The 22,772-nt window shown below is 48.2% G+C and overlaps 1 protein-coding gene across 2 annotated transcripts in view; it reads left to right on the top strand.

The window, feature by feature from the left end:
* Positions 1-22,772, top strand: part of LAMA5 (laminin subunit alpha 5) — an 87,213-nt gene that overhangs the window by 5,564 nt on the left and 58,877 nt on the right. For both annotated transcript variants that reach the window (XM_051803490.1, XM_051803489.1), the window contains exon 2: positions 774-926. In XM_051803490.1, the coding sequence (XP_051659450.1) occupies positions 774-926 (153 nt within the window). The remainder of the gene's footprint in view (positions 1-773; positions 927-22,772) is intronic.

Genomic DNA, 22,772 nt, shown 5'->3' with positions numbered 1-22,772 from the left:
ATGGGAAAGAAAGAATTGCCCCTAACAGCTCAGGTCTTTTGTCTGGTCGTGCTGTTAAAGTTGCAGGGCTGTTTTCTCTGGCACCGTGTCCATGGAGCTGACACAACCACCCGCACCACAAAGGCAAGGCAGAGAAGTGATGGCAGTGAGGTGCCTGGCCAGCTGACAGCTGGGGCTGTCCCCTTCTGGCCTTGCATTGCAGCATCATCAGCAAAAGGAACTCTGCTGTGAGACTATTAAGCTTGAAAATGTAGCTGAAAGGACTATACTGTGAAATGAATAGGTGGACAAGAAAAAGATTGCAGGGAGTTGGGCAGAGGAACTGCCAGTCTGAGTCTCTAGAAATGACTGAATGATCTGGGTCAGGATCTCTGGGCATCAGCAGGGGTGTGAATGGCAGCCTCAGCAGAGGAGCTGGTGCCCATAGAGCTTGAGCTACTGTTCTCTACTGTGGTGTGGCTTCTCCCTCTGCATCTGGTAACGAGTTCTTTGTGTCCAGGTTCCTTTGCCAGCACTCCATGCATATCTGCAATATAGAAGGGATGCTGCTTAGAGCAGCCAAAATTCTACACTGGGTGGTTGAGGGGGTTTTTGAGCCTTTTCGTGTTCCTTTTTCCATTCATGCTTCAAATCAGCGCAAACAAAAAGTTTATATATAGATTTGCATCGGTAGGCTTACACCCTGTATTTTCTGAATTGCTGTCATACCTGTCTTGCTTTGTACCACGTTTTTCTGGCTGGGGTTTAAGTGTTGGTTTTGTACTTTCCAACAGGGCCAGTACTGCGACATCTGCTCCTCTGCAAACAGCAACAAGGCCCACCCCATCACAAATGCCATTGATGGGACCGAGCGCTGGTGGCAGAGCCCCCCTCTTTCCCGGGGGCTGGAGTTCAACCAGGTCAACGTCACTTTGGACCTTGGACAGGTAACCCAATTCCCTTCTTCGTTATGTTGTAGGTGGTGCTGGTGAGGACCTGCTGCTGTGCTTCTAAAATCCTTTAGTAGACCTCTGTGGAAGTGTGGGACAAAACCCACTCATTTAGTAACGTGGCATGAGGTTCTGGTTAAAATATGGAAGGGAAAACCTTTTGCCCGTTTGTAATATTAACTATATTAATACAGTTATAACAAATTGTGTGTTATTTATTGTTACTATTTAGATTCTCCCTAAAAGTTGAGTCACTCATGGAAACCCACCACATTTTGTAGGTGCCATTTCCCCTTAGAGGGTACCTGCCTCTTGAAGGGGGACAGTTAGCAAGGCTTCACCCCAAAACTGGAAAATATAGCCCTGAGAAATTCAAGGTTGCTCTCTAAAACTTTTAGCTGGTGCATTTAAAACTTTAAAAACAGCGAGTCCGTGCTGAAGATCTTCCTATAGAAGACAAAGGATGACAATGGATGTTTGGTCTCTAATGCTGGCAAGTCAAAGGGAATTACCATTGTAATAGCAGGGCTGCCAGCCCCCACTGCCTCCTTGGCTGCTCCTATTCATCCACAGAGCTGTCCCTCTGGAAATGGAGTGTTCTCTCAGTTTTTCCTCAGCTTAGAGGGAAGCAGCAGAAAAGATGCCCTGGCTGGAGTGCAAAGGCAGGAAGGCACTGTAAGCCAGAGATCTGAAGAGCTGAGGGATGTGGGTCTGCTTTCTGGTATGGAGCCACTACTCTGGCTGTTGGATGGGGGAACTCCTCAGTCCTCGGCCAGGACAGGGGTGTGTGAGACACCCCTTCTGCAATGCTGAACAGTCCCAGCTGCTCCCTGGCAGCCTTAGCCCTTGTGATTCAGCATTTGTGGCATTTGCTCCATAGTTTGTAAGACTTTAGCAGACACATACTGAAGGGCCCCCACGAACAGGTAGGGATGGGCTCTCACCTCCTCTGCTGTGCTTCCCCAAGCTCTGCTACAAGCCACATTTGGGTTCTCCTTGACTGGAAGGTCCATGGGATGGGGCAGTTGTGGAACTGTGGGCAGCTCACCTCTTGCACAGGAAACCTGGCTGCTGTGATTGCTCAGCAGCCTTTCAGGGGCTGAGTCACTGCCCCTGTGGGAGGTTGCACTGTTTGCAGGGATTTCGAGCCTTGTCGGACACTGAAGCTTTGCCCTGGCCTTGCAGGTGGCTTTTTCATCCTCTGGTGGAGTAAAGGCTCATTTGTCACTGTGGTTTGTCAGGTGTCTGACTCCAGATTTACAGCCATGGATACCTGGGCTCTATTGATGAGGACACCCTTCTGTTAGATGCCTCCAACACAGACTGTAGTCCCCAGGATTGTCTCTGCCCTATAGCACTCATTTGGAGTCTCTCAAAGACCCTCCACAAATTTGTTCTCTCCCACAAGTGCCAGCTGTCCAAAGCTGTGCTGTGCACAGCACCAGTGAAATATCTGCTAATGCCTGGGGCACACCAGGCATCACACAATAGCTGTGTGGGCAAAGCCTCCCGGGGCTGCACACGCTGTGCTGAGCCCTCACCAGCGTGGGTGGCATCTGCTGTGTCTCTTAGAAACATCCCAGCTGGCAGGGATGTGCTGCTGAGTGGATTGCTTTGCTCTCCCCCTCTGTCCAAGGGCCAGCCTGCAATGTGCCTTTCTAATCATTCACGTCTTCTGGAGAGGGATTTTCAAGGACCAGCTTTCCCTGGGAGCTTCTCCTCCTCTTTGTCGTTCTCTGTGGCAACTTTCTGGCTTTAGGCCAGCTGTGCTGTGTTTCCTGCAAGCTGCTGCATTTGGCTCACCTGGGGGTTTGTGGCTTTAAGAGCTGCTGTGCTGGGAGCCAGAGCCTGGAATAATCTGGAGGGGCTGCAGTACTGTTAAAATGGAGCTGAACACCTCCCTCCTCTCCTGAGTCTATTTGCCCTTGGTACCCAGGGAGGTGGGATTTCTGCAGGATTGGTACCAGAATTTGTACATGGTGCTGCAGAGAGATGCTTTACCTGGTGTGGATTTTCTCTGGGCTCACAGACCCTCTGCCACCAATGCAATACATCATACCCAGCTGGTCTCAACAGCTGGGCAAACCAAAGGCTCCAGCCCATTTTTAGTGGATTCCCCTTTATATGTACCCTTATTGCATGTAATTGCTGTAATAACCTGTTTATGCTCCTGGTGAGAGTCAGGTCTTTGCTTTTCCCTGCTTTGTTTTGGTAGGTCAGGCAATAGAAACAAGATGAAATGTTACGGAATCTCTGATTTCCTCCTTTTGAAGTTGAGTCTGGTTGAAAGGATGGAAGAGAGAAAGAGGAATTCTTGGGACCCAGCAGGGTGAGCACAGGATCAGGCCAGCGTACCTGGCAGCCAGGCTTTAGAAATTCCTTGGATACCTGTGAAACAGCACAGGTAACAACACCCTCAAAGGCACATCTGAGAGCAGGGCTTTATTTTGGCTGGCAAACAAGGCCTCTCCTTGCTTCGTGTATCCCTCTAGGGAGCTCTTGGACCAATTAAGATTTAATTTAAGGGACTGATGGCCACTAAAAGCCTTTATCCCTCTGGGGAGTCATGAGTGCCTGGAGTGCTAGAGCTGATGGCATGGGGGCACAGCAGGGGCTGGCACAGGGTTTATGGTGTCAGCCCCTTCCTTTGCTGCTGTGCTTCCCTGCTGGCTTTGACCCTCTCAAGCCAGAAGTGCTTAATTACCCGTTGGAATCGGGTTTCTCCAGCATTTGGCGAGGCTGTGGCAACTGAGAGAGGGGCAGTTAATTAAGCAGCCTGTTGGTCTTTGCTTTTCCTAGCTGGGAGCTTGCTCTCCTCACAGGGATGTTAAAATCCTATGGGAAGGAGAGAAGGAGGAATATTCACAGCCAGCAAATAAGTTAAAGAATGGCTTGGGCTGGCCACCCAGCTGGTGTGAGGATATTAAACACTCGCCTCACGTCATCTTAGTGCCAGCAGTGGCCTAATCTTAATGACTTCATCAGCAAGGCGGATCAGAGCTCCCACAACGGTTTGGGAAGAGGCTGTGTCCGATTATCTGCTGGGGAGGTTGGATCGGAACTGCTCCTGCTGGTGCTGTGTCTGTTCCTCCCTCCATGAGGATGAGTGATTTTTCTTCTTGCTGAAGAGAGGAGTATGAAGAGGGTGGTTTTTTTTTTTTTTATATTGCTTTTAATCATGATCTTGTGCTTAAAGATTTAGTATATTTAGGATGAATGGCTGGGCTGCTGCTTGGATTTGTTGTAAAATACATCATGGCACCAAGGATGAAGCACAGCTCAGTCTTGCAGGGTGGAAGAATTGACTTTGCTGTGTTGGGAGGACACTGCTGTTGCTGGACAATGTGGACTTGTCAGAGTCCCAAACCTGGCTGTCCTACCTGGCTTGGAGGGAGTAGGTCCATGGTGTGATGGAGGCTCTTCAGCTTGCCCCACTGCTGCTCAGCTCCAAGCTATTTCCTCTCCTGCCTGGAGGCTCCAGACCAGCTGGAAATGGGGAAGTGCCTCTGCTGCAGAGGGGCTGTGCAGAGGGCAGAGGGACAGGAGACCATGACTCACTGCCACCATGGGAATTGTCCCCTGTGATCCTGCAGTGATTAAGTGCCACAGTGGGTGGAGGGGAGGAAAGGGTGTGATGGAAGATTCTTTTTGTTGGGTTTTTTTGTTTTTTTTTTTTTACAAGAAGGTCATTTGAGTCAGAGCTGACAAAAATCAGGAGGTTTAAAGAAACATGAATGGCTGGCTTTTTGCCAGGCCCCGACATCTTCCTTGCATGAAGGTGAACCCAGGCCAGCCCTTCCCAGAGATGTTTATGGACAGTTGGTGCTTTATGATAAACTCTGTGGGGAGGAATGCTTGCAGTCATGCAAGAGCAGGAGCTTCGTGCCAGTGCTTGCTTGAGGTTAATTACTGCAGTGAGAAGGTGGCTGGATTCATCCCCCATCTCCCCCCGCGTTGTCTGCTGGCCCTGGTGACACTGGAGAACAGAATTTCAGACTGAAGCTTTGCAGGGAGTTTTGATTTACACCCCAAAGGTATTTAATCCAGCAGTGCCTCATGGAGGGCACACAGCCTCCCCTACACACCCGTGACTGGCAAGAAACACCATTCACCTCTGCTGCTGAGGAGAGAAGAGAAGCCTCCTCCTTTGGAGAGGTACAGAGTGTTACTGCTTAAAATGCAGCTCCCTTTGGGGTTAAAAAGAGAAAAATAAAGTTTCATTCATTGGTAACTCATGAAGATGGAAAGGGAATTAAAGGGATTGTGAGAAAAGACCCTGGGCCAGTCTGAAGGTGTGTTTTGTAGTCACTGTAGGATGTCTCTCTGCAAGGGAGTAGTTTGATAACTTACTGGGTGCTTTGGGAAGCATTTCATGAGGTTTCTAGTAATTACAATGCCAAAGCTGCCACTTTTTCTGGCCTCTGGACTGATTAACTCTTTTAGCTCTGAAGTGAAGGTGTTGATACACAGTACACACAGGGCACTTCAGCCCTTGGCCAACAGGCTGCTGGTCTTTCAGTGCAAAACTTTGCTCTAAAGGAGATGGGTGTTTTTCCCCAGGTGGATTTTCAGGGCATAAACCTACTTCTGTCCCCTCTTGCACTGCAGATGTGGCCCCTCAGGACTGGCTTTGCAGGATACCTACAAATGTGCAAATGTAGTCAAATGCCTGACTTTCGTGAGCAGCTCAATCCTCTTTGTGTGATTTCTTGTAAATGAGTATTAAATCCCTGCTCATCTTTGGCAGATCTGGACTGGATTAGACCTGGCCTAATGCTAAAGGAACATCACTGAAGCAGTACCTTGTGTGTCACAATGCTCTGAAATCTTCTTTCACCTCACTTTCTAACCTTCCACTTATTTTCATTTAATTGAAATAATATTGGAAGCTGATGGTGGAGATCTTCAGGAGCCCTCTTTGAAAGGGAGCTGGAAGGAAAGCCTTGCAAAGAGATGGGCCAAGGCTTACCTCCCTCCCAAAAGCCTTCAGCATGCAGATGAATCTGCTGTTTATTCCCTGGCTAATTAATTGAAAAATCCTTCTTGATGAGTGAACTCATGAAACAGCAACAGAATGCTTGTGGTTGTTCCTGAAGGGAGCTGTTGCTTAGTGGCTGCTTTCCCTGGGCTTGGTGTGGGATAGGGAAGATTTTCAGCTGAAAACTAGGTAGATTTCTGCCTTCTTTCATCTTGTTCCTTTGGCAACTTCATTTCCATTGCTGTGAGAGCTCTTAGTGCCTCTGGGTGATGTAACTGCTGCCTGCATTTCCCTGTGAGACATCCTTGTTCATTCTTGCTGTACACAGGGGGAAAATTGAAATCAGTCTCTTCCTTTTCTTCCCCTTGATGGGGAATGTCTTCTGCAACATTTTCCCCAGCTCATTGCTGGGAAATGCACAGTGTCCATTTCTCTCAGGGCCACAGGCTGCCTAATCTGCCTGGTGGGTTTGTCATGGAGCATTGCAAGAACGGGTGAAGATTTAAGATATTTTCTTTTTTTTCTACATGGTTTTTACTTTTCTTAACATCTCTTACTGTTAAAGACTACTTGGTCTTCACTGTGCTGGGGCACCACTGTGGGAAAGGGGTAGGAGGGCTTAGTGACATTTATTGTGAGCTTTTGCACCTTAAATAAAGGGCTGGGGCGTAAAATCTCTAACAAAGACCTTCTTTCTCCAAATTGTTCTCCAGCTCTTGGAGCAAAAGCAGTATTAAAAATAAAACATGTTAAGTAGGCTGAGCAGAAATCCTTTTTACTTTGAACAGCTCAGCCTATGGTCTCTTCTCCTGTGTAGAGTTCTCTGCAACTGCCATTGAATTCTTCAAAAGTAGATCAAGATCTTCTTCTGTTTAGAGACTTCAGAACTGTAGTTCCCTAATCTGAGATGGTCTGGGGCTCCCATTTAAATACAGAGCCTGTTCAGTGCTGCTGTCCTTTGCCATGGCTGTGGAGTGCAAGTGGGGTGCATATTTGTAATGCTTCTCTGGGAAAAGCAGAAAAGGTGTGACTGTGGGAGCATACAGCGCTGGGAGCTGGCACCAAGCCCAAGTGGATCTTCTCTTCCCTCCCAATTCATTTTCCCCTTTATTGTTTAAATTAACTTAGCTGTGAAGGCTGTTCTGTTTTCTTCAAAGTTGCAGTTCCCCTGACCCAGACCAGCAGCTGTCTTTTGGGAATTTTTTTGTGCCGATAAAGGGAGATTTTTATTTTTTTTTTCCTTTACTTGGGCCTTCTCGACCTTTCTGTGCTATTTGCCAGCTCCCACCAGATTCCTGGCTCCAAGGGCTGCGCGGGAGCCGTTCAGGTGAGCGGGAAGGGAGCGTCTGGTTGTTAATCAAACGGGCATCTCTCCTCTGGCAGCAAGAGCAGAGCCATCCTCTCCTTTTCAAACAGCCTTGCCAAGCTCCAGGATCCAGAGCTGCCAAGGCTGAAACTTCTTTCCTTTTTGTTACTGCTGCTGTGGGTTACTGTCAGGGAAAAGATGTGCAGAATAGCAGCATAGGTAAATCAGGGATGACATGTGAATTTTAATTGTATGTTATGTTTACTCAAGTCATGAACCAGTACTGCTTAAAATCAGTATTCCAGGGCTGCAATGAGTAGATGGTATTTCACTTGTAACACTTGATTCCCAAAGGACCTGCCCTGCCTCACGTCTGCCAGGCTGTGAGCACGGAGAAGAGCACGGGAGCAGGAGGCTCTGGGCAGGTCACTCAGCATTGCAGCACCTTTTGTGACCTCCAAGGAGGGTGTTTCTGCCCATCCTTTGCATCTTGTACAAATGACCCTTGTGCTTAAACGACTTAATCTTCCCAGAGGCTGTGCTTGCTCTGCCTAGACCTGAACCAGGTGTTAAAATAAGCCTCAGCCTCCCTGCTCAGAACAGCTCCAGGTAATGACTGATGAAAGGATAATTACTGTTTCTAAGAAGTGCGTGGAAGATTTCCACTGTAGTTTTTCCCTAGATATTGTTGCCTATTTTAAATCTTAGTGTGATGAGAAACAAAGAGGCTAATGGAGAGGTCTCCTACCATTCCCTCCAGGCTGTCCCTTCCTTCTCAACTCCCTGGGATTCTTCAAAGATCAGAAAAAAGCCTCGGGGCGAGCACAAGATGGGGAGAGGTCAGGGGAGCTGCAAGCTGGTGTATGGGAGGCTTTAGTTTGTAATGAATAGCTGGAAGGCAAGCCTTGTAATTTCTTGCTGTTCTCCTGGAAAGTGTCTGCTTGGCTGGACTGGAAAACAAGAGCGTGCCTTGAATCGGGTGTGAATGTGAGTGGATACACGTGCTCTGGGGGTCAGCTTTGTCTGCTCTGTTTGTGGTTGTACCAGGCAAGTTAAAACAGAGCAGAACCGTCTGGGTCAGGCCCCTGTTTACTGGAGAGTTGTTTTCCTCCTTCAGAGAGATGTTACAGGGAGCGTTTTGGGAAGGTCGGTGTGCCCAGCGGAACCAGAGAGGTTCCCAGCTCTGGCACAGAGCATGCTGGCATCCGAATAAGTGAGTTAGAATTTTCTGTGATTTGGCTTATCCCATCTCCAGAGGGGGAATACTGCAACCATCTCCATCATTTTCTGTGCACAACCTGTGTGCAGAAGCCTGTGCAGCGCCAGACAAGTGAGTACAAAATTGTTTGCAGAAGAGAATTTCTGGAGTCAAGCTCTTGGCTTGGCCCCACACAGCCCTTCTTTTCTGTCTGTCATCTTCCTCCAGCAAGTGACAGCATCCCTTACCCCTGTGGGGTGCTCGGCTGTCCATGGACTCGTGTCCTCCAAACACACCCGAGTGCCAAGGGCTGTGAGCCTGGAGATGCTGCCAGTCCTGTTCTTCTTGAGGGTCTGGGAGACAGGCTCATCCTGTGGCATTGCACAGTAAGTTCAGTTCTTGATGCTTGTCCTGATCAAGATGAGAAGCCCCTCGAGTGAGCTTTTCCTGCTTCCTGGGGCATGTTTCCAGGAGCTGTCCTTGCAGTCCACAGCTCCAGCACAGCAGTGTACTGGCTCAGATCCACCGGGCTGGCACGGAGGATGCTAAATACACTTCTGATCATCTGCCTAGTCAGCTTCTCTGCTCTTTCAAGCCTGTTCTAGCCCCCTGCACCTTTCTTTTGATGCTTTACCAAGCTTGGTGCAGCTTTGCTTTCATCTCTGCCTTATCCTTTTATTATAGTCATAAATGTGGGCCTCTGGGCTGTGCCCAGCCTTGATCCTCAGCCGTTTCCTGTTTTCTGGATTCAGTGCTCTTCAAATTCCAGACCTCCCCTCCCATGTGTAATGCCAAGCAGTGCAGTAAATAGTACATTGCTTTCTATGTGACAGAAATTAAAAGGGAAACCAGTAGGAAGACACAAGGTGAAAGGCACATACCTGATGTGATGGGTTGGAAGAGTCTTTAGAAATGGCTTATGAGGGGACTTGGGATCAGTGGCAGCAGATGAGGAAAATGTGGCCTATTCACACAGACCTGGTAGTTGAGATTTTGCTTCTGGAGGTGTGCTGAGGGGGTGGTTGGAGAGGAGAGATTGGATGTACTGGGAGATCTGGGGAGGAGGAGGAGAAGGCCTTGACAAGACAAGGATGGGACAGTGGTTTGGGGCTACTTTGGTCACCAGATCCTGACAAGAATGAGGAGAATGATGTTACTTTGTTCTCTATAAGAGGACTTGCCAAGTGTTCTCCATAGAAGGACTTGCCAAGCATGACTATAAAAAGCCTTTGTTAACATGAGGTCACTGCTAATGGAAGGTGCATCTGGATGGTGCCAGCTCCTGTCTGTGCAGTATAGGAAGCCACGGTTCCTGTTTCCTCCAGGAACCCCAGCCTGGCCCCACACACCCTGATTTGGCAGGGCAACCAGCCAGAGACAGGGAGAGCAGAGATGGAGCTGCTGGTATGGTTTAGGAACTCAGCACCCACTTCCCTTCTCAGTCCCCTTCCAAGATGGTTTATGTTCTCCAGGTGCACTGGGTATCACCTACTTGATGGCAGCAAGGATGTGTTGCAAACTGGATGTGCTGCCACTGCTGGATTGCTAGGTGGCTCTGGAGTAGCTTCCTGACATGCTGCTTCCTGACAGGTCTGCTCAGGGCTAACAGCTCTGGCAGAGAAGATGAGCAGGTAACAGGGCTAGCAATTGCTGCTGCAATAAGACTTGCCTGGGCTTGTCAGTCAGAGCTCCTGGAGGACAGTGTTAGGATGGTAGTTAACTGTCTTCTCCTTCCTTCTGTCAAACAACATTCATGGGGGATGATGTGGCAGGAGGCATCATGCCTGTTGTTCCCAGCTCCATCTACCTTGAGAAGTTTGGGCTCTGCCAGCAGGGTTAAACTGGCTGAGCTCCTGTTGCAGGGATAAGTGTCTGTGTTGCATGGTGTTCATGGTTATCTGGAACTTAAAACAGCTTCCCTTAGAGTAAGTTGCCTTTATCCTAGAATATTAGCATATCAATGATGTCTTTTTTCCATGTACCTGTATGCTAAAAACTGCATCTTTGATGGAGCAGATTTCCTGTCCAAGCCTGTGCGTGTAACTCGCTCTAGTTTGTGTGCTCTGCCTGAGAATCGTTTTGCATCTTCTGCTTGGCATCCTGAGTCCTACCAGTGGTTGTTTGCATAACCCATGCAGGGACAAGCAAACAGCCAAACTGAGAGTTGCCACAATTCTTTTTTTTTTTTTTTTAGTTGCTCTTTCCTGTTTCTTTCTCTGCCTGCTTTGATACAGAGCTCTCCCTCACACTCTCAGCTGAGCTCTGTTTATGGGTTCCTCCAAGTTCCTGTCACTGTGGGTCGGAGCATGCCCTGTGACCAAAATCCAGCTGGCATGCTGCTGTAGGCATCTCTTGGATCTAGTTAAATGTGCAGGATGCCAAGCCTTGATGGGAAGAGGAAAAGAATGGCTTTCTGGTATTTGCACATAGTTACAAACTGTAATCACAGACTCATGACTGCAAACAGAAAGCTGTATCGCTGGCTTCGTCATGACTTCACTGTTGTTGTCCTGGCTGTTTGCTAAAGCTGTTCCTTAATCCTTTTCCAGGCTTTTGCAAAGTCTGCATCCACCCAAACTCAGTGGGCACAAAGATTTTGGCTGGACTCCAGGCTGGGGTTTGTTTTTTGATTTCTTTACCAGTCATTGCTTTCTGCCTCAGAGTGGTCTTGCTTCAAGTATCTGTAAATGGAGCTGTAAATGCAACAGGGTCTTGGGGGATCCTGAGGACAAACCCTGTGTTCTTGTGACCCTCATGGGTCCAAACAGCAGTAAGAACTCCACACAAACACAGTAGCTGCAGATCTCTGCTGGTGTTAGCAGTGCTTTGGGAATGTTAATCCCGCTGTGACCCTGGTATGTGCTGCTGTTGGGTCAGCTAACCCAGCTATGAATGGCAGTGTCATGGTGGGGAAACTTGCTGACAAATGCTAACATAGTGTGCATGGCTGTAATGCAGATTTTTAGATGAATAAACCTGCTTGCACATGTTGGGATTGGCTTTGTTGAAATCTGCTAACGACCAGAGCTTTAAACCCAGTGCAGTCAAAGCTTGCAGGGACCATGCAGAGGAATTACAGAAGGGCGATGCTGCTGAAATGCCTGGAAGGTGGGTGCAGTTGGGTTTGGTGCAGGGACCTAATATGTGGTGCAAGGGGCACTCTCTTCTGCTTGGAGCTGGGTCTTCTCAGTCAGTGCTCCAGAAAGGGACCTTCTAAAACCACTTGACTCAGGGAATGGAGAATTAAGAAAGACAGGGAATGGAGAGTGGAAAGGAAGTGGCATTTAGGTATACTGCTCTTGAGTGCCAGAGGGCTTGGGGTTCCTCTGAGGTTTGTGTGAGTCATTCATCTTTGGCATTTGGCCATTTGAAATGAGAAGCCTTTCAGGGGCTTTGGTGGCAAGCTGAGACTTCTCACGTTGTGCCAATTTTCAGCTAATTCGTCCTCTTCCGTTTCCTTCCCCTCCTCACCCTTCCCATGAGCGCAGGTTTGTGACAGGATATCCACTCCATTCAGGGGAATGGGGGAAATGTTTGCTTGTAGCATGGCCATTTGCCAAGGTTGCTTTGTTCTCCTTGTCGCTGAAAGGAACGGCCCAAGGAAACCCTCGGAGCTGAAGCTGGCATGTGACTTGGAGTGGATTTCCTGCAGCTCTGGAAGTGAAATGTATGACATGGGGATTTTTTTCTTTTCCTTTTCTTTTTAAATCCCATAAATGCAAGGAAAAAGAGGACCTGGGTGGGTTAGACAGGTTGGGTCTGAAATCCTCTCTTTGATGGGAAATTGCTGTGTCACACCCGTACAAGTTGTGCCTTGTCAAGGTTAATATCGCTCTTGGGTTTTTTAGTTGGATTAAATGGCTGAGCTTGCAACAGGCCTGATTATTTTTTTTATTTTTTTTTTTTAGTAGAATTCAGTTGTATGGTGAAGACTATGGTTACCCCTGCCCCATTCAGTGTATAGCTGGAGGCTCTGCTTGGTGACACCCAAGCGCTGCCATGATTGCAAAAGGCCTTTCTGTCACAAATTCAGAGCTGTGATGATAATGGCAAGCAAAGTAGTGAATTGCAGTGCCTGAGGCTTAACTCCTTGGTGTGGCCCAAGCAGTGATGTCCAGGGCTCTGGGTGCTGGGGAGTATAGAGACAACTCTTCTTCAGTGTGATGGGCTGACACCTGGGCTGGTGCTCTGACACCTTGCTCTGCCCACTGTGCCCTGTAAGACAGAAGATTTGGCTCCTGCATGTCATAGGAGATCAGGTGGCATTTGTCTGCATGCCTGCTGGATTGTGGTGGGATCATTACATCACTGCCCAAGACCCTCAGAAAGCTCTGGGAATGTCTGATTCACTGTTGGCCATAGAAAGAGCAGATGCTGTTTCAAGTCTCATCCAGTATCTAAAGCACAAAATCCTACTTGTATCCTGTGGAAGGGGACTCGAGGGTTTCTTTTTTCAGCCCATGATTTAGCCAAGGACTTCCTGAACAAACGTAGCAAATCAGCAAGGCTTTGGCAGTACTGAAAAGGGTCTTACTATAGCTCTTTTGTGGTATTTTTTTTTATTTTTAGTACTGCAGGGCCTAGGATGCCTGGCCATGGAGCAGGTCCCAGATTTGTACAGCTCCTAGCACGCTCTGGAGAGCCCGTCCCAACAAGCTTGTGGTCCTAGCTGATGGAGCTGTGCTTGTAAAACTCTGGGTGTAAAAACCAGCCTGCAAGCTGTCTAAAGCACAGACAAGTATTCTTTTGTCTGGCCTCTCCCTTTCAATTTTAAACTGGCCCAGGAACTCCTAAGAATATTTGAATACCTTGTGCAGTGAACCTGTATTGATACTACTTGCTACAACTCAAACAACCCATAGAATGTACAGTTGGGAACATTTGTTTGCTCTGGATGGCAGGAATGTCCTCTTGAAAATGTGCTATGCTTTGGTAAGTATGAATAGAGGGTTTTTCCACCCCCCTCTCCAGGTTTCTGAAGGCCAAAGTCTTGAAACGGCTTGGAAAGGCTGCTGAAGCTGTGCTGATAAGATATGCAGCAAAAGTGCTTGAGAGCCTAATGTAGGAACAGAAATGCCTAAGCTGTTTGCTTTCCCCTTAACAGTGTGAAAAATTAATATGTCTTATTAAGGAGCCTGGGGAATTGTGTGCTCACAGTAAGGGCTGCACTGAGATATTACTCCTGGCTTGTGTTATCCCTGGGGCTGGCAGCTGAAACGCTTGGTTTGGAGTTACTGGGTAGGAGAGTGGAGCTGATTTGGACCCTGCAGAGCCTCAGTTGTTGCAGTTTCACTTCTAGCAGTCTCCCTCTGGGTCTGAGCTTGCTGTAGAGATGGAATAACTGCTTCATACAGTAAGTCTCACGGTGTTTGGAGATGACTTTTTTTTTTTTTCCTATGCAGTTAATTCCTTATTTTCTTCCCCCACGACTTTGTTGTCAGCCTTCTTCAACCCAGGAGACACATTATCAAATAATTTTCATAGCAGGTCTGTGCACCTCTTAAAACAGTGGAGAGGCTGGGATCATAATGCCATCAGTTCAGGTCAGGGAGGATGCTGCTCTACCCCCTCTGTTTTACACCAGTGCTGCTTTTTGTCTGAAATGCATGAGTGTTATCTCAGGCCTTGGGGATCCCACTCTGCACACCCTGGGCTGCTCTGACACCTGTGAACCATCTTCAGGGAGACGCTTCCATGAAGGCCAGTTGGACATTTCATCAGACTGTGGCACCATGAGAATGCCAGTGCTGATTATTGCTTAAATGCTTGGGTTTTAACCTCTGAAGTAGATGACATACCTGTGCTGTGCCCCCACCCAGGACACATGCCATCCCATGTGCCCGCCCTTCTTTCAGCAGTGGTCTTTATTTCAGTGGTGTGTACTTACCCAGACCTCTTATCTCCACTAAATCAGAGATTTCTTAAGCACTTATGTTTTCTGTAGCACTCCCCTTATCTCTCTTCCTTCCCAGAGCTGGGCAGTGGGAGCAGGGAAGCAGGAGGGGCTGAGCTGAAGGTGTATGTGAGGCATGGTATCAAGAATCACATTTTCATGTGCTATTTTGGGGAAAACCTGTGCAACATGGGAGCACCTGGATGAGATATGATGCCTGCTGTGGTGTGATCAGCTGTGTGGATGTGCATATCCTTCGCATAATGTGAAAATAGCTGTACAGCACTGTGGGTCCTGCTCAGTTTATAAGGCATCTGACCTTTCTTTTGCTAAGGCTTTCAACAAGTCAATTTACAGTCTTGGCAGGGACCACCCAGAGCCTGGCTTTGTGGCCAGGGGAGAAGGAAGGGAGGGAACTCTTCAAAGAGCAGAGGAGACGAAATTACTACTGTGGCCTGTATATTGATTTCATGAACCGTGAGGCTCCGAGTCAGATGCCAGTCTGCTTTGCTGTGATCTTGGCAGAATGTGACCCCTGTCCCTCAGCAGCAAAGGAATGGAGGTGATCACGTTTCCCCAGGCAGATCCGATTTCTGGAGGCTGTCAGGGCGCCGTACCCTGTGCCTGGGAACGGTGCTGGGAGGCATCGCAGGGGAGGTTTTGGCTGTGCCTGGTAGACAAACCATCTAGTACAAACACCCACGTCAACAGCTTTGGAGGCGAGTGCCAAGCTGGAGTGCTTGTAGCTATCCTGTTTGCATGAATGGCTTTGCCTCCCCTCCTTTGAAGATGATGACTCTCCTTTTGAAAAATAGGAGATCAAGAATCTGGTATCAGACATGTTGAAAGACACTATTTACAAATGTTTATCATGGAAAATATTTATAAAGCTTCCCTTGGGAGCAGGGCTGTACAGTACAGTGGCCTCCCTTGGACTGAAGTACAGCTGTCTAACAGCTCCTGAGCCAAACCTGCTCAGGTTAGCGTGAATCCTGCTGAGATCCTACTTCTTCCCAATAGCCACTTATTGCAGACCCCATGGTGTTTATGTTGCTGTTACACACGGTGCTGTACTCGATGCTAAATTGCACTTGCAAGGACCCTGCCTCTAGAATAACTGTGCGTGTTTAGTAAAGGGTGGGTAGAAGTTATATGGCTGCTCTCTGCAGCTGCTCTAAAGGTGTTTTGGGATATTTAGATCATTAAAAGCTTCTTGCTGATCTCAGGATGTGCTACTGCCACCTCCCAGGTACCAGCCCCGTGTCCTTGGTTCTTCCTCCAAGGAGCAGCACAGGTTCTGGTGATGATCAGCAGTGGTGCAGGGTGATGTGCACCTCTCTACCTTGTGGTTATGTCCCTTTCACTGTCCCTGCCTGAGCAAATGGCAGAGCAAATCCCAGAGCCTGATGGAGATGAACTCCCCATGCCTGCAGTGCTGGTGGTTCCACATCTCTCCAGTGAGGACATGTGCTGGGTGTTCTGGGCATGCTGAGTTTGTAATCCTGTGCTTACGCTGTATCCATAACTAGTATGTGAGTTCCGGTCCTTTTTACCTGTCTTGAGGGGTAGTAAATCCTCCTAGTGATGCTATTTTTTGGGCAGGGAGTGGGGTTAAGGGCTTGGATTTCTGCAGTGGTGAGACTGATCAGTTATCCTGTGTGTACGCCACCAGGAAGAGGGAAACATGAGATGGCTGCTATGCAGGCTGGGAAGTCATCTTTGGTGCCGGTGTTGGAAAGGCTTTGGGGTTTATTTTCCCCACATCTCACGTCAGCAGTGAGTACTGGTGCAGTCCAGTGTCCCCAGGGCCAGGACAGGATGTGAGCATGTCCGTGGCGTGGCTGCCCAGGGTCAGGTTGCTGAAAGGGAGAGGGGCTGACAGGTGCATGGCTGGGGCTGTGGCACAGCTCCCCGAGCTCTGCGAATAGAAACCACCCGGATTTGAAACTGGGTCAGAGACGTGACCCGAAACGCACTGATGGGCTGGAGAAGTTCTGGGCTGCACCACTTCCTCCCATCCCTGGCTGCTGCATCAGCCAGAGATTCGGTGTTGGAAACGTGAGCAGGTGGATTAGTGCTGCTGCTGGCTTGATGCTGACTGAGCAGGAGCGCTCGCAGTGATGTTTGCAGTTGGGTGTGCCGGAACCTTTCTAACCAGGATAGCTGGAGTTGTGTTGAAAGCATCAGTCCTCGGTGAAGTGAAGCTGTTGCAGTTGGGCTGGGCTACTCTGTCAGCAGCAAGACCCATTTTGGGCAGCACAGAACCTCCAAGGCAGCCCTGGGGCAGGTCAGAGAAAAGTGTGGCTCTACGGCGAGTGAAGTAAAGCCACTGCAGATGTCTGAGCCACGGGAGCCACTGGGGCTCGAGAGCAGAGTGACTGCACGTGTCCGCAGCGTGCTCTGTCTTAGTGTGTTGTTTATTTGATGTGCTGTTTGTTCTGGCACGGCTCGGTCTCATGCTGAGATAGATAACGCTGGAGAACAGCGTGAGCTAACTCTGCTTCTCAAAAAGAAACATCTTGCGTTTGCCAGAAGCATCTTTTCTTCCAGTGGCTGGTACGTGGCAGCCAAGGATTCAGGGAGGGAGGGGAGTCTCTTTGCCTGTCCCCAAGGTAGGAGAGGTAGCACAGTTCATTTTTGGAAGTGTATTTGATGTTCAGGGTAGGTGCACCAGACAAAGGCTTTAGTCTTCACTAGCCCCCCAGCTGTGGGGAACAGAGTGCACTGGATGGGGCACCTGGAAAGGCTTTGGCTCTGCCTTCCCTCTTCCTTTTTATCTGCTGCTGATCCTTTGAGGGGTGTCCAGTGCTTTCTGCAGACTCTGCTACACATCCAGCAGTGACAACTGGCACGCAGGACATGGCCATGGTGGGGACAACCAGCAGCCTGCCCCAGGGGGACTGCCTTGTGTCCCACCACAGAGCGAGCCATTAATTTCCTGTTATTGGTTACAATAACACAGCGCCTGTTTCAAAACAACCCACATTAGTCCTCCCTCCGAAAGAATTCAAACCTGTCATGAAAGTTAGAGGAAAAACATTTTCCCAGACATCTCATCCAAAGTGGAGTGTTTCTGTTCTCCTCAGCTGCTCGCACTTCTGGGAAAAGCAGTCGGTGCCTCCAGAGCAGGGATTTCCTGAAGGTTGGGGGCAAGGAGCACTGTCCTGGGGAGTGCTTATCTGACAGGACCTTCTGTAGCCTTTCCATCAGGAATGAAGGCAGGGTTGAGCAGCCTGACATCAGCTTGAAGTTGTGACTGAACCATGATGAAGGGCACAGGTCTGTCAGCAACTACTGTATAGCCCTCCTACATCTTCAGTGACTGGCTCCAGACCTTGGGGTGCACTCAGGGTGCAGAGAGTAATGGTGTAACAGTGGAAGGAGAGGAATAGGAGTCTTCTCATCTGGAAGGCTTAGTGTGAGGGTCTGGCCTGGACAAAACAGTATTTTGCTTGCAATCATGTGTGCCAGTTGTCATTCCTTGTTCATGCCAACCCAGGGTGAAAGAGCTTGTCCCAAGGACAGCTTGAAGCTGAAGAGTGAAGGTGACTCACTTGCCATCCTGGGGGGAGAGGAATGTGTCAACATCACTCAGGGTGTACCAGCTGAAAAGATGTGGGATGGAGAGGAAAAAATTCCCTGATACTTCAGTGGCTGATTGAAACCATACTAAAGATCTCTGCCTGGAGGAGTTGCTGCATTTCATTAAATAAAAACAGCTTCTCTTCATCCTCCTGGAGTCGACCTGCCAGAGGCAGACAGAAAACATGTTGTTGATATCACACTCACAATATGATCTTATCAGCCCCTGCCTCTGAATAGCGACCAGGTTTAATTGACTCGTTCCTTGGGTTGATTTGAGAAGGCTCCTCTTCCCCAGAAATGAGTTTTCCAGATGCTTACTTTAAAGGGAAGAAAAAAAAATAGGGATTTTCTTTGGCCACCTTTCCAGCTTCCAGCTGTTAAGTACTGGAAATGTGTTCTTCATTATGTCCAAGAGAGAAATGTTTCTTTCTTCCGATTGGGGAGGCAATAAATATTTCAAAACATAATATGCTGTAGACAAGCGAGTTAGGATGGTTAGGATCATTTGTTCTCTGTGCAGCAGGACCAGTGGCTGCTGTGTGATGGACGGGGCAGGGAGTCACTGTGGTCTTGCCTTAATACATCAGCTGTCCCCAGGCTGTGCAGAGTCACTTTGCTGGGTTATAGATTCAGCAGTCAAGTGTCTGGTTCTGCCTTCAAAACCAAACCCCAAAACAGAAATCATCAGCAGTCTTTAACAGCCCCTTTGTGTGAACCTTCCAGCACTGCCACTTCCAGCCAACATGCTGCTGCCTTCACAGCACATCTCCAGCCTATGAGTCCTTTCTCCTTATCTGACCCCAGAGCAGTGAGTTCTGGATTGAGCCTGATGAGCCAGCAGTGGGGCTATTTTGGATTAAGAGGAGGAGGGGTGAATTCCAGTTTCATGGAGCATTCCCTCTTCTGCCAGTGTTGGCTTTGCTCCTAGCAAGGATGCTCCAACTTGCTTCCAGTGATCTTGGCTAGCCTGGCCAGGGCATTTCCATAAATCAGAGATTTGCAGGATACCATGTAGTACTTATTCCATCTAATTTTAGGCAATTAAGTTGCCAAAGTTTGGCACATAGTTTCCCTCTTTGATCAAGAAGGTGCATGGAGTTAGAGCACATAAATTTGGGCAATGGCAAGAATTTGTCTGTAGTTGCTGCATTCAGCTTAGGCCCTGACAGAGGTGGTGATGCCTGGGACAGCAATGACAGCATCTGGATCTGATGGGAGCTTCTTGGAAAAGGCAGAGATAGAGAAAGGGTACCACATCAACTGTTGTGCCCTCTCCTGTCTATGTACCTTTAAAAATATACATCCTTTTTGCTTCTCACATTTTCTGTGGTAACAGCCTGAAGCTGATGGGAAAGGCAGGATGGGACTTTTCAGATGTTCTAGACCTCCATTCCCAATATGGGAAATGCTTTAAAATATGTTTCTCCCACAAAGACTGCAGCATATTTTTCCCTTTAAAATAACGTTTAATAAGATTTTTTAGAAAGAATTAAAATACCAATAGAAGCAGGAGGGCATAAGCCAAACATTAAGAAAACACCCTTGAGGATAAAATGAGTTTCTGAGCAATTTAGTCTTGAACTCTGTGGGAATGGGACTAAATCTGTGAAGTCTTCCCGGATATCCCTACATAATTTGGAGCCCTAAAAATAGCCTAAAACTTGAATAGCCTGGATGACCTCGAAGCTTGCTTTTCAAGAGACTTGCAGTGTAGTCAGAGTAGGTGAACACCCTGCAGCACATCTACGTTTCAGGAACCCCTGATGAGTCAGTTGGGGGATTGCTAATTGGTTACTGGTCTTCGTTAGCATCAGGCTTTGATGGATTGGGCTCCTGGGTTTGCCTCTGCAAAGAGCGAAGAGTGGTGGGGGACAGTGGCCTCTTTTGGAAATGTGAAGCGAGTCTAAAGGGCCCAATTAAGCGGGTCCCAGGGAGGGCTGTTTCACAGAAGGCTGCAGCCCTGGCTGCTGCCGGCTGTGCTGGCGGGGAGCCCACTCCAGTGATTTATTCCTGGGCTCCAGAGCTGACCCTCTGGGGCTGAGCAGCTTAACGGAGGAGATGCGAGGGTATGCATAAAGGTACTCACAAGGCAGCTCTGGTTTGAAACAAAGCAGCCAATTTCCTTTCACCACAGACAAGCCTTATCTCGGGAGATTACGTTTGTCTCGAATGGAGCCTCTGGTGTCATAACCGGGCTCTTCCTGGCAGATACAGAGAGGCTTGTGCAAAAATCCCACAGCAGCAGCCTGGGCTCTGGTGTGACCGTAGCTCACGAGCCCTGGACTGTGTGGGACGAGCTGGAACCAGGCAGTTTGGGGCTTTTTGATTTGGTATTTTGTGGTTTTGGTGCCTTTTGAGACATCTCACCAATGCCTGGCTGCTGTTAGGGGTCTGTGCCCTTGCAGACATGTACATCTTGCTGTGCTGTTGGGAGAGGGATGCCTGCCACCTGGGATTTGTCTTGCTGGTGTGACAGGCATAGGGATTTCTCCCAGTTGTCATGAATGGATGTTGTCCACAGGAAGGGTCTTCTCTGGGACATAGTCTCCTCAGCCAGACAGAAAGTTTCCTCCAGCTCTTCGGAAACACTTCTTAGTCCACTCTCACAGATACAACAGCAGGAATCAACTACTACACAGTTGTTATCCAAAAAGGTCGCAATGTGGATTGCAGATAGGCTGCTTAGTCCATCATACCCAAGAGTGGACCATATTTTTGCTCTTGGCACAAACATAGCTGAGATGCGTTTGCCTCTTTTCCTCCTCCTGTCATCCCAGTGGATGCTGCCTAGCTTGATGGACTGCAGATAGGTTGGTCTGGTTTGACCAGTGCTTAAGGCACAGGGGAAGTCTTGTAGTTACCCTGTCCTCATCAGCCAGGGGAGATTTGCTTCTCCTCATTGCTGCAAGCAAAACACCATCCTGCCTCCACAAGTGTACTGGGTAGCCAGGCTGACGAAGAGTTTGCACTGGGTGTTTATATATACTTTTTTTTTTTAGCTCATTCATATTGTTCTGTGATGCTCAATGTTCTTTTTGAAGCTGGGGCAGGAAGAGGCTGGAGATAAGACAACAATAAAAGGCTGGAGTAAACCCTGCAAGCAGAGATAATGCACTGCAGAGAATACGGGTGAACTGGAAGACTGGGTAGTTCAAGGAAATTTGAACTTTTGTCCAGTCAGGGTGATTACTTTTCCCACCAACTGCTCTGCACAGCCAGCTTGGTTTGTGATGTACCTGAAACAGCTTTTAGTTTAACTTGGACTACCTGTTAGATACAAGTTCATTATGTTCAGAACTGTATGGCATCAGGTATATTACTTCACTGCATTTTTTTTTGTTATATTCATGTTTAAAGAATTTTGCTCTTAATACCTGGCCTAAGTCAAAAGGTTTCTCATGTACCCTTCTCAGCTTTTCCTCCCCTGCATTCTTATTCCACGAATCCATTATGTGATGTCTGACACTTCTGCAATGAGGAAAATTAATCATTGTGTATTTTGCCTTGATTTTCCACCTTCCCACTCCAACTTGTTGGGAAGTCAGCATTGTATCATTAGGGATTTCTTCACCCTATGGAGAGAGGTCTCCTTCCTGTCTGCATTGCAGGTTTGTCTCTAACTCCCTGGGTTTGGGAGGTGTTGAAGGCAGAGTGATGACAGGGAGATAGTGAGCTACAGAACTGGTTGCAGGGTCACACTGGCTCCTGGGGGTTTAAGACACATTCGAACAAAAATCCTTTCTTGAGGGATGGTTTTGAAAATTTCTGAGTATTACATCTCTCAGGGCCTTGATTCTTGGGTTGAACCTGAACTGAGAACCAAACCAGACTCTTTTCTGACTGTGCCAGTTTCTTTGCTTGCCTTGAAATGCCTTCAGGGGTTCCACATTGGTAGGCTCCCCATCTTTATTGGGGTGTAATTTACTCACCAACAGTGTTTGTTGAGCTTAGATATCAGCAGTACAATGTAGGTGCCACATACTCTGTCATGCAGAGATTTACCTCAACACTCCCCAGTCTTCAGCAACCCACGCTGCTTCCATACAGAAATTGTACAGAAATTGAGGTCTGGGCTGCTTTTTTAATTGTGGAACAGAAGAAATGAAGTGGTATGAAAGGTCAGACCAGATTTTTTTCAGTGAGGAGCTGTTTGGAGGAAGTTGAGGAATTTTGGCCCAATGCACGCTGAAATTCCTGCTTGGTTGTGTGGGAGCTTCTCCTCGGGGGAGGCAGCTCCACTCACAAATCCATTGAGGCTTTGCCTGGACTTTTATTTATAAGGACACAGATGATTTGCATCTTGCAAGCTGTGGTGTGGTGGCTTGCAGGAGTGGGAGTTGGAGGAGCTGTGCAGAAAGAGCCCCTGTGCCTCCTTCCAGGAAGGCTCACGGGGAAGAGGCTGTGGGATGGGCAGAGCCTGGAGGAGCCAAGCACACCAGAGACTCTGAGTGGGCTCTGCTGTGCTGGACCTTGGGCCTGTGCTTTCTCACAGCTGTGCCCATACATCTGGATCTGGAATGTGCCAGGGTTTAATGACTTAGTTTCATCACTGTTGCTGCCAAAGTCACGGATTCCTTCTATATGTTTTAAAAGCAAACAATCCGTGACTGTGGACACTGTTCTCTGCATCTCAGCACACACTGCAGCTGGTGAACAGTTAACCAAATTAACTGAGAGCTGTTCAATTATTCTTGGAGGAAATGAGAAAGATGAGCAGCAATGCCAAGCTATGACTGACAAACTCTTGGTGAAGTCCTTAGTGGTGATGTCACTGGCTGGTAGAGGAATGAACATGGACTTTTAATGGGATTGTTTCTTGTGCTCAAGGTCATAGTTTCTCCTCCATTAGGCTGCACGTTGATAAACAGGAGGTACCAGGCAGG

Source organism: Manacus candei, unplaced genomic scaffold, assembly GCF_025592945.1.
Source record: "Manacus candei isolate 608988 ecotype Guabito, Panama unplaced genomic scaffold, ASM2559294v1 h1tg000057l, whole genome shotgun sequence".
In the NCBI taxonomy this organism is placed as follows: domain Eukaryota; kingdom Metazoa; phylum Chordata; class Aves; order Passeriformes; family Pipridae; genus Manacus; species Manacus candei.
Note: the sequence above shows the minus strand (reverse complement) of the source record. Positions and strands in the feature narration are given on the sequence as shown.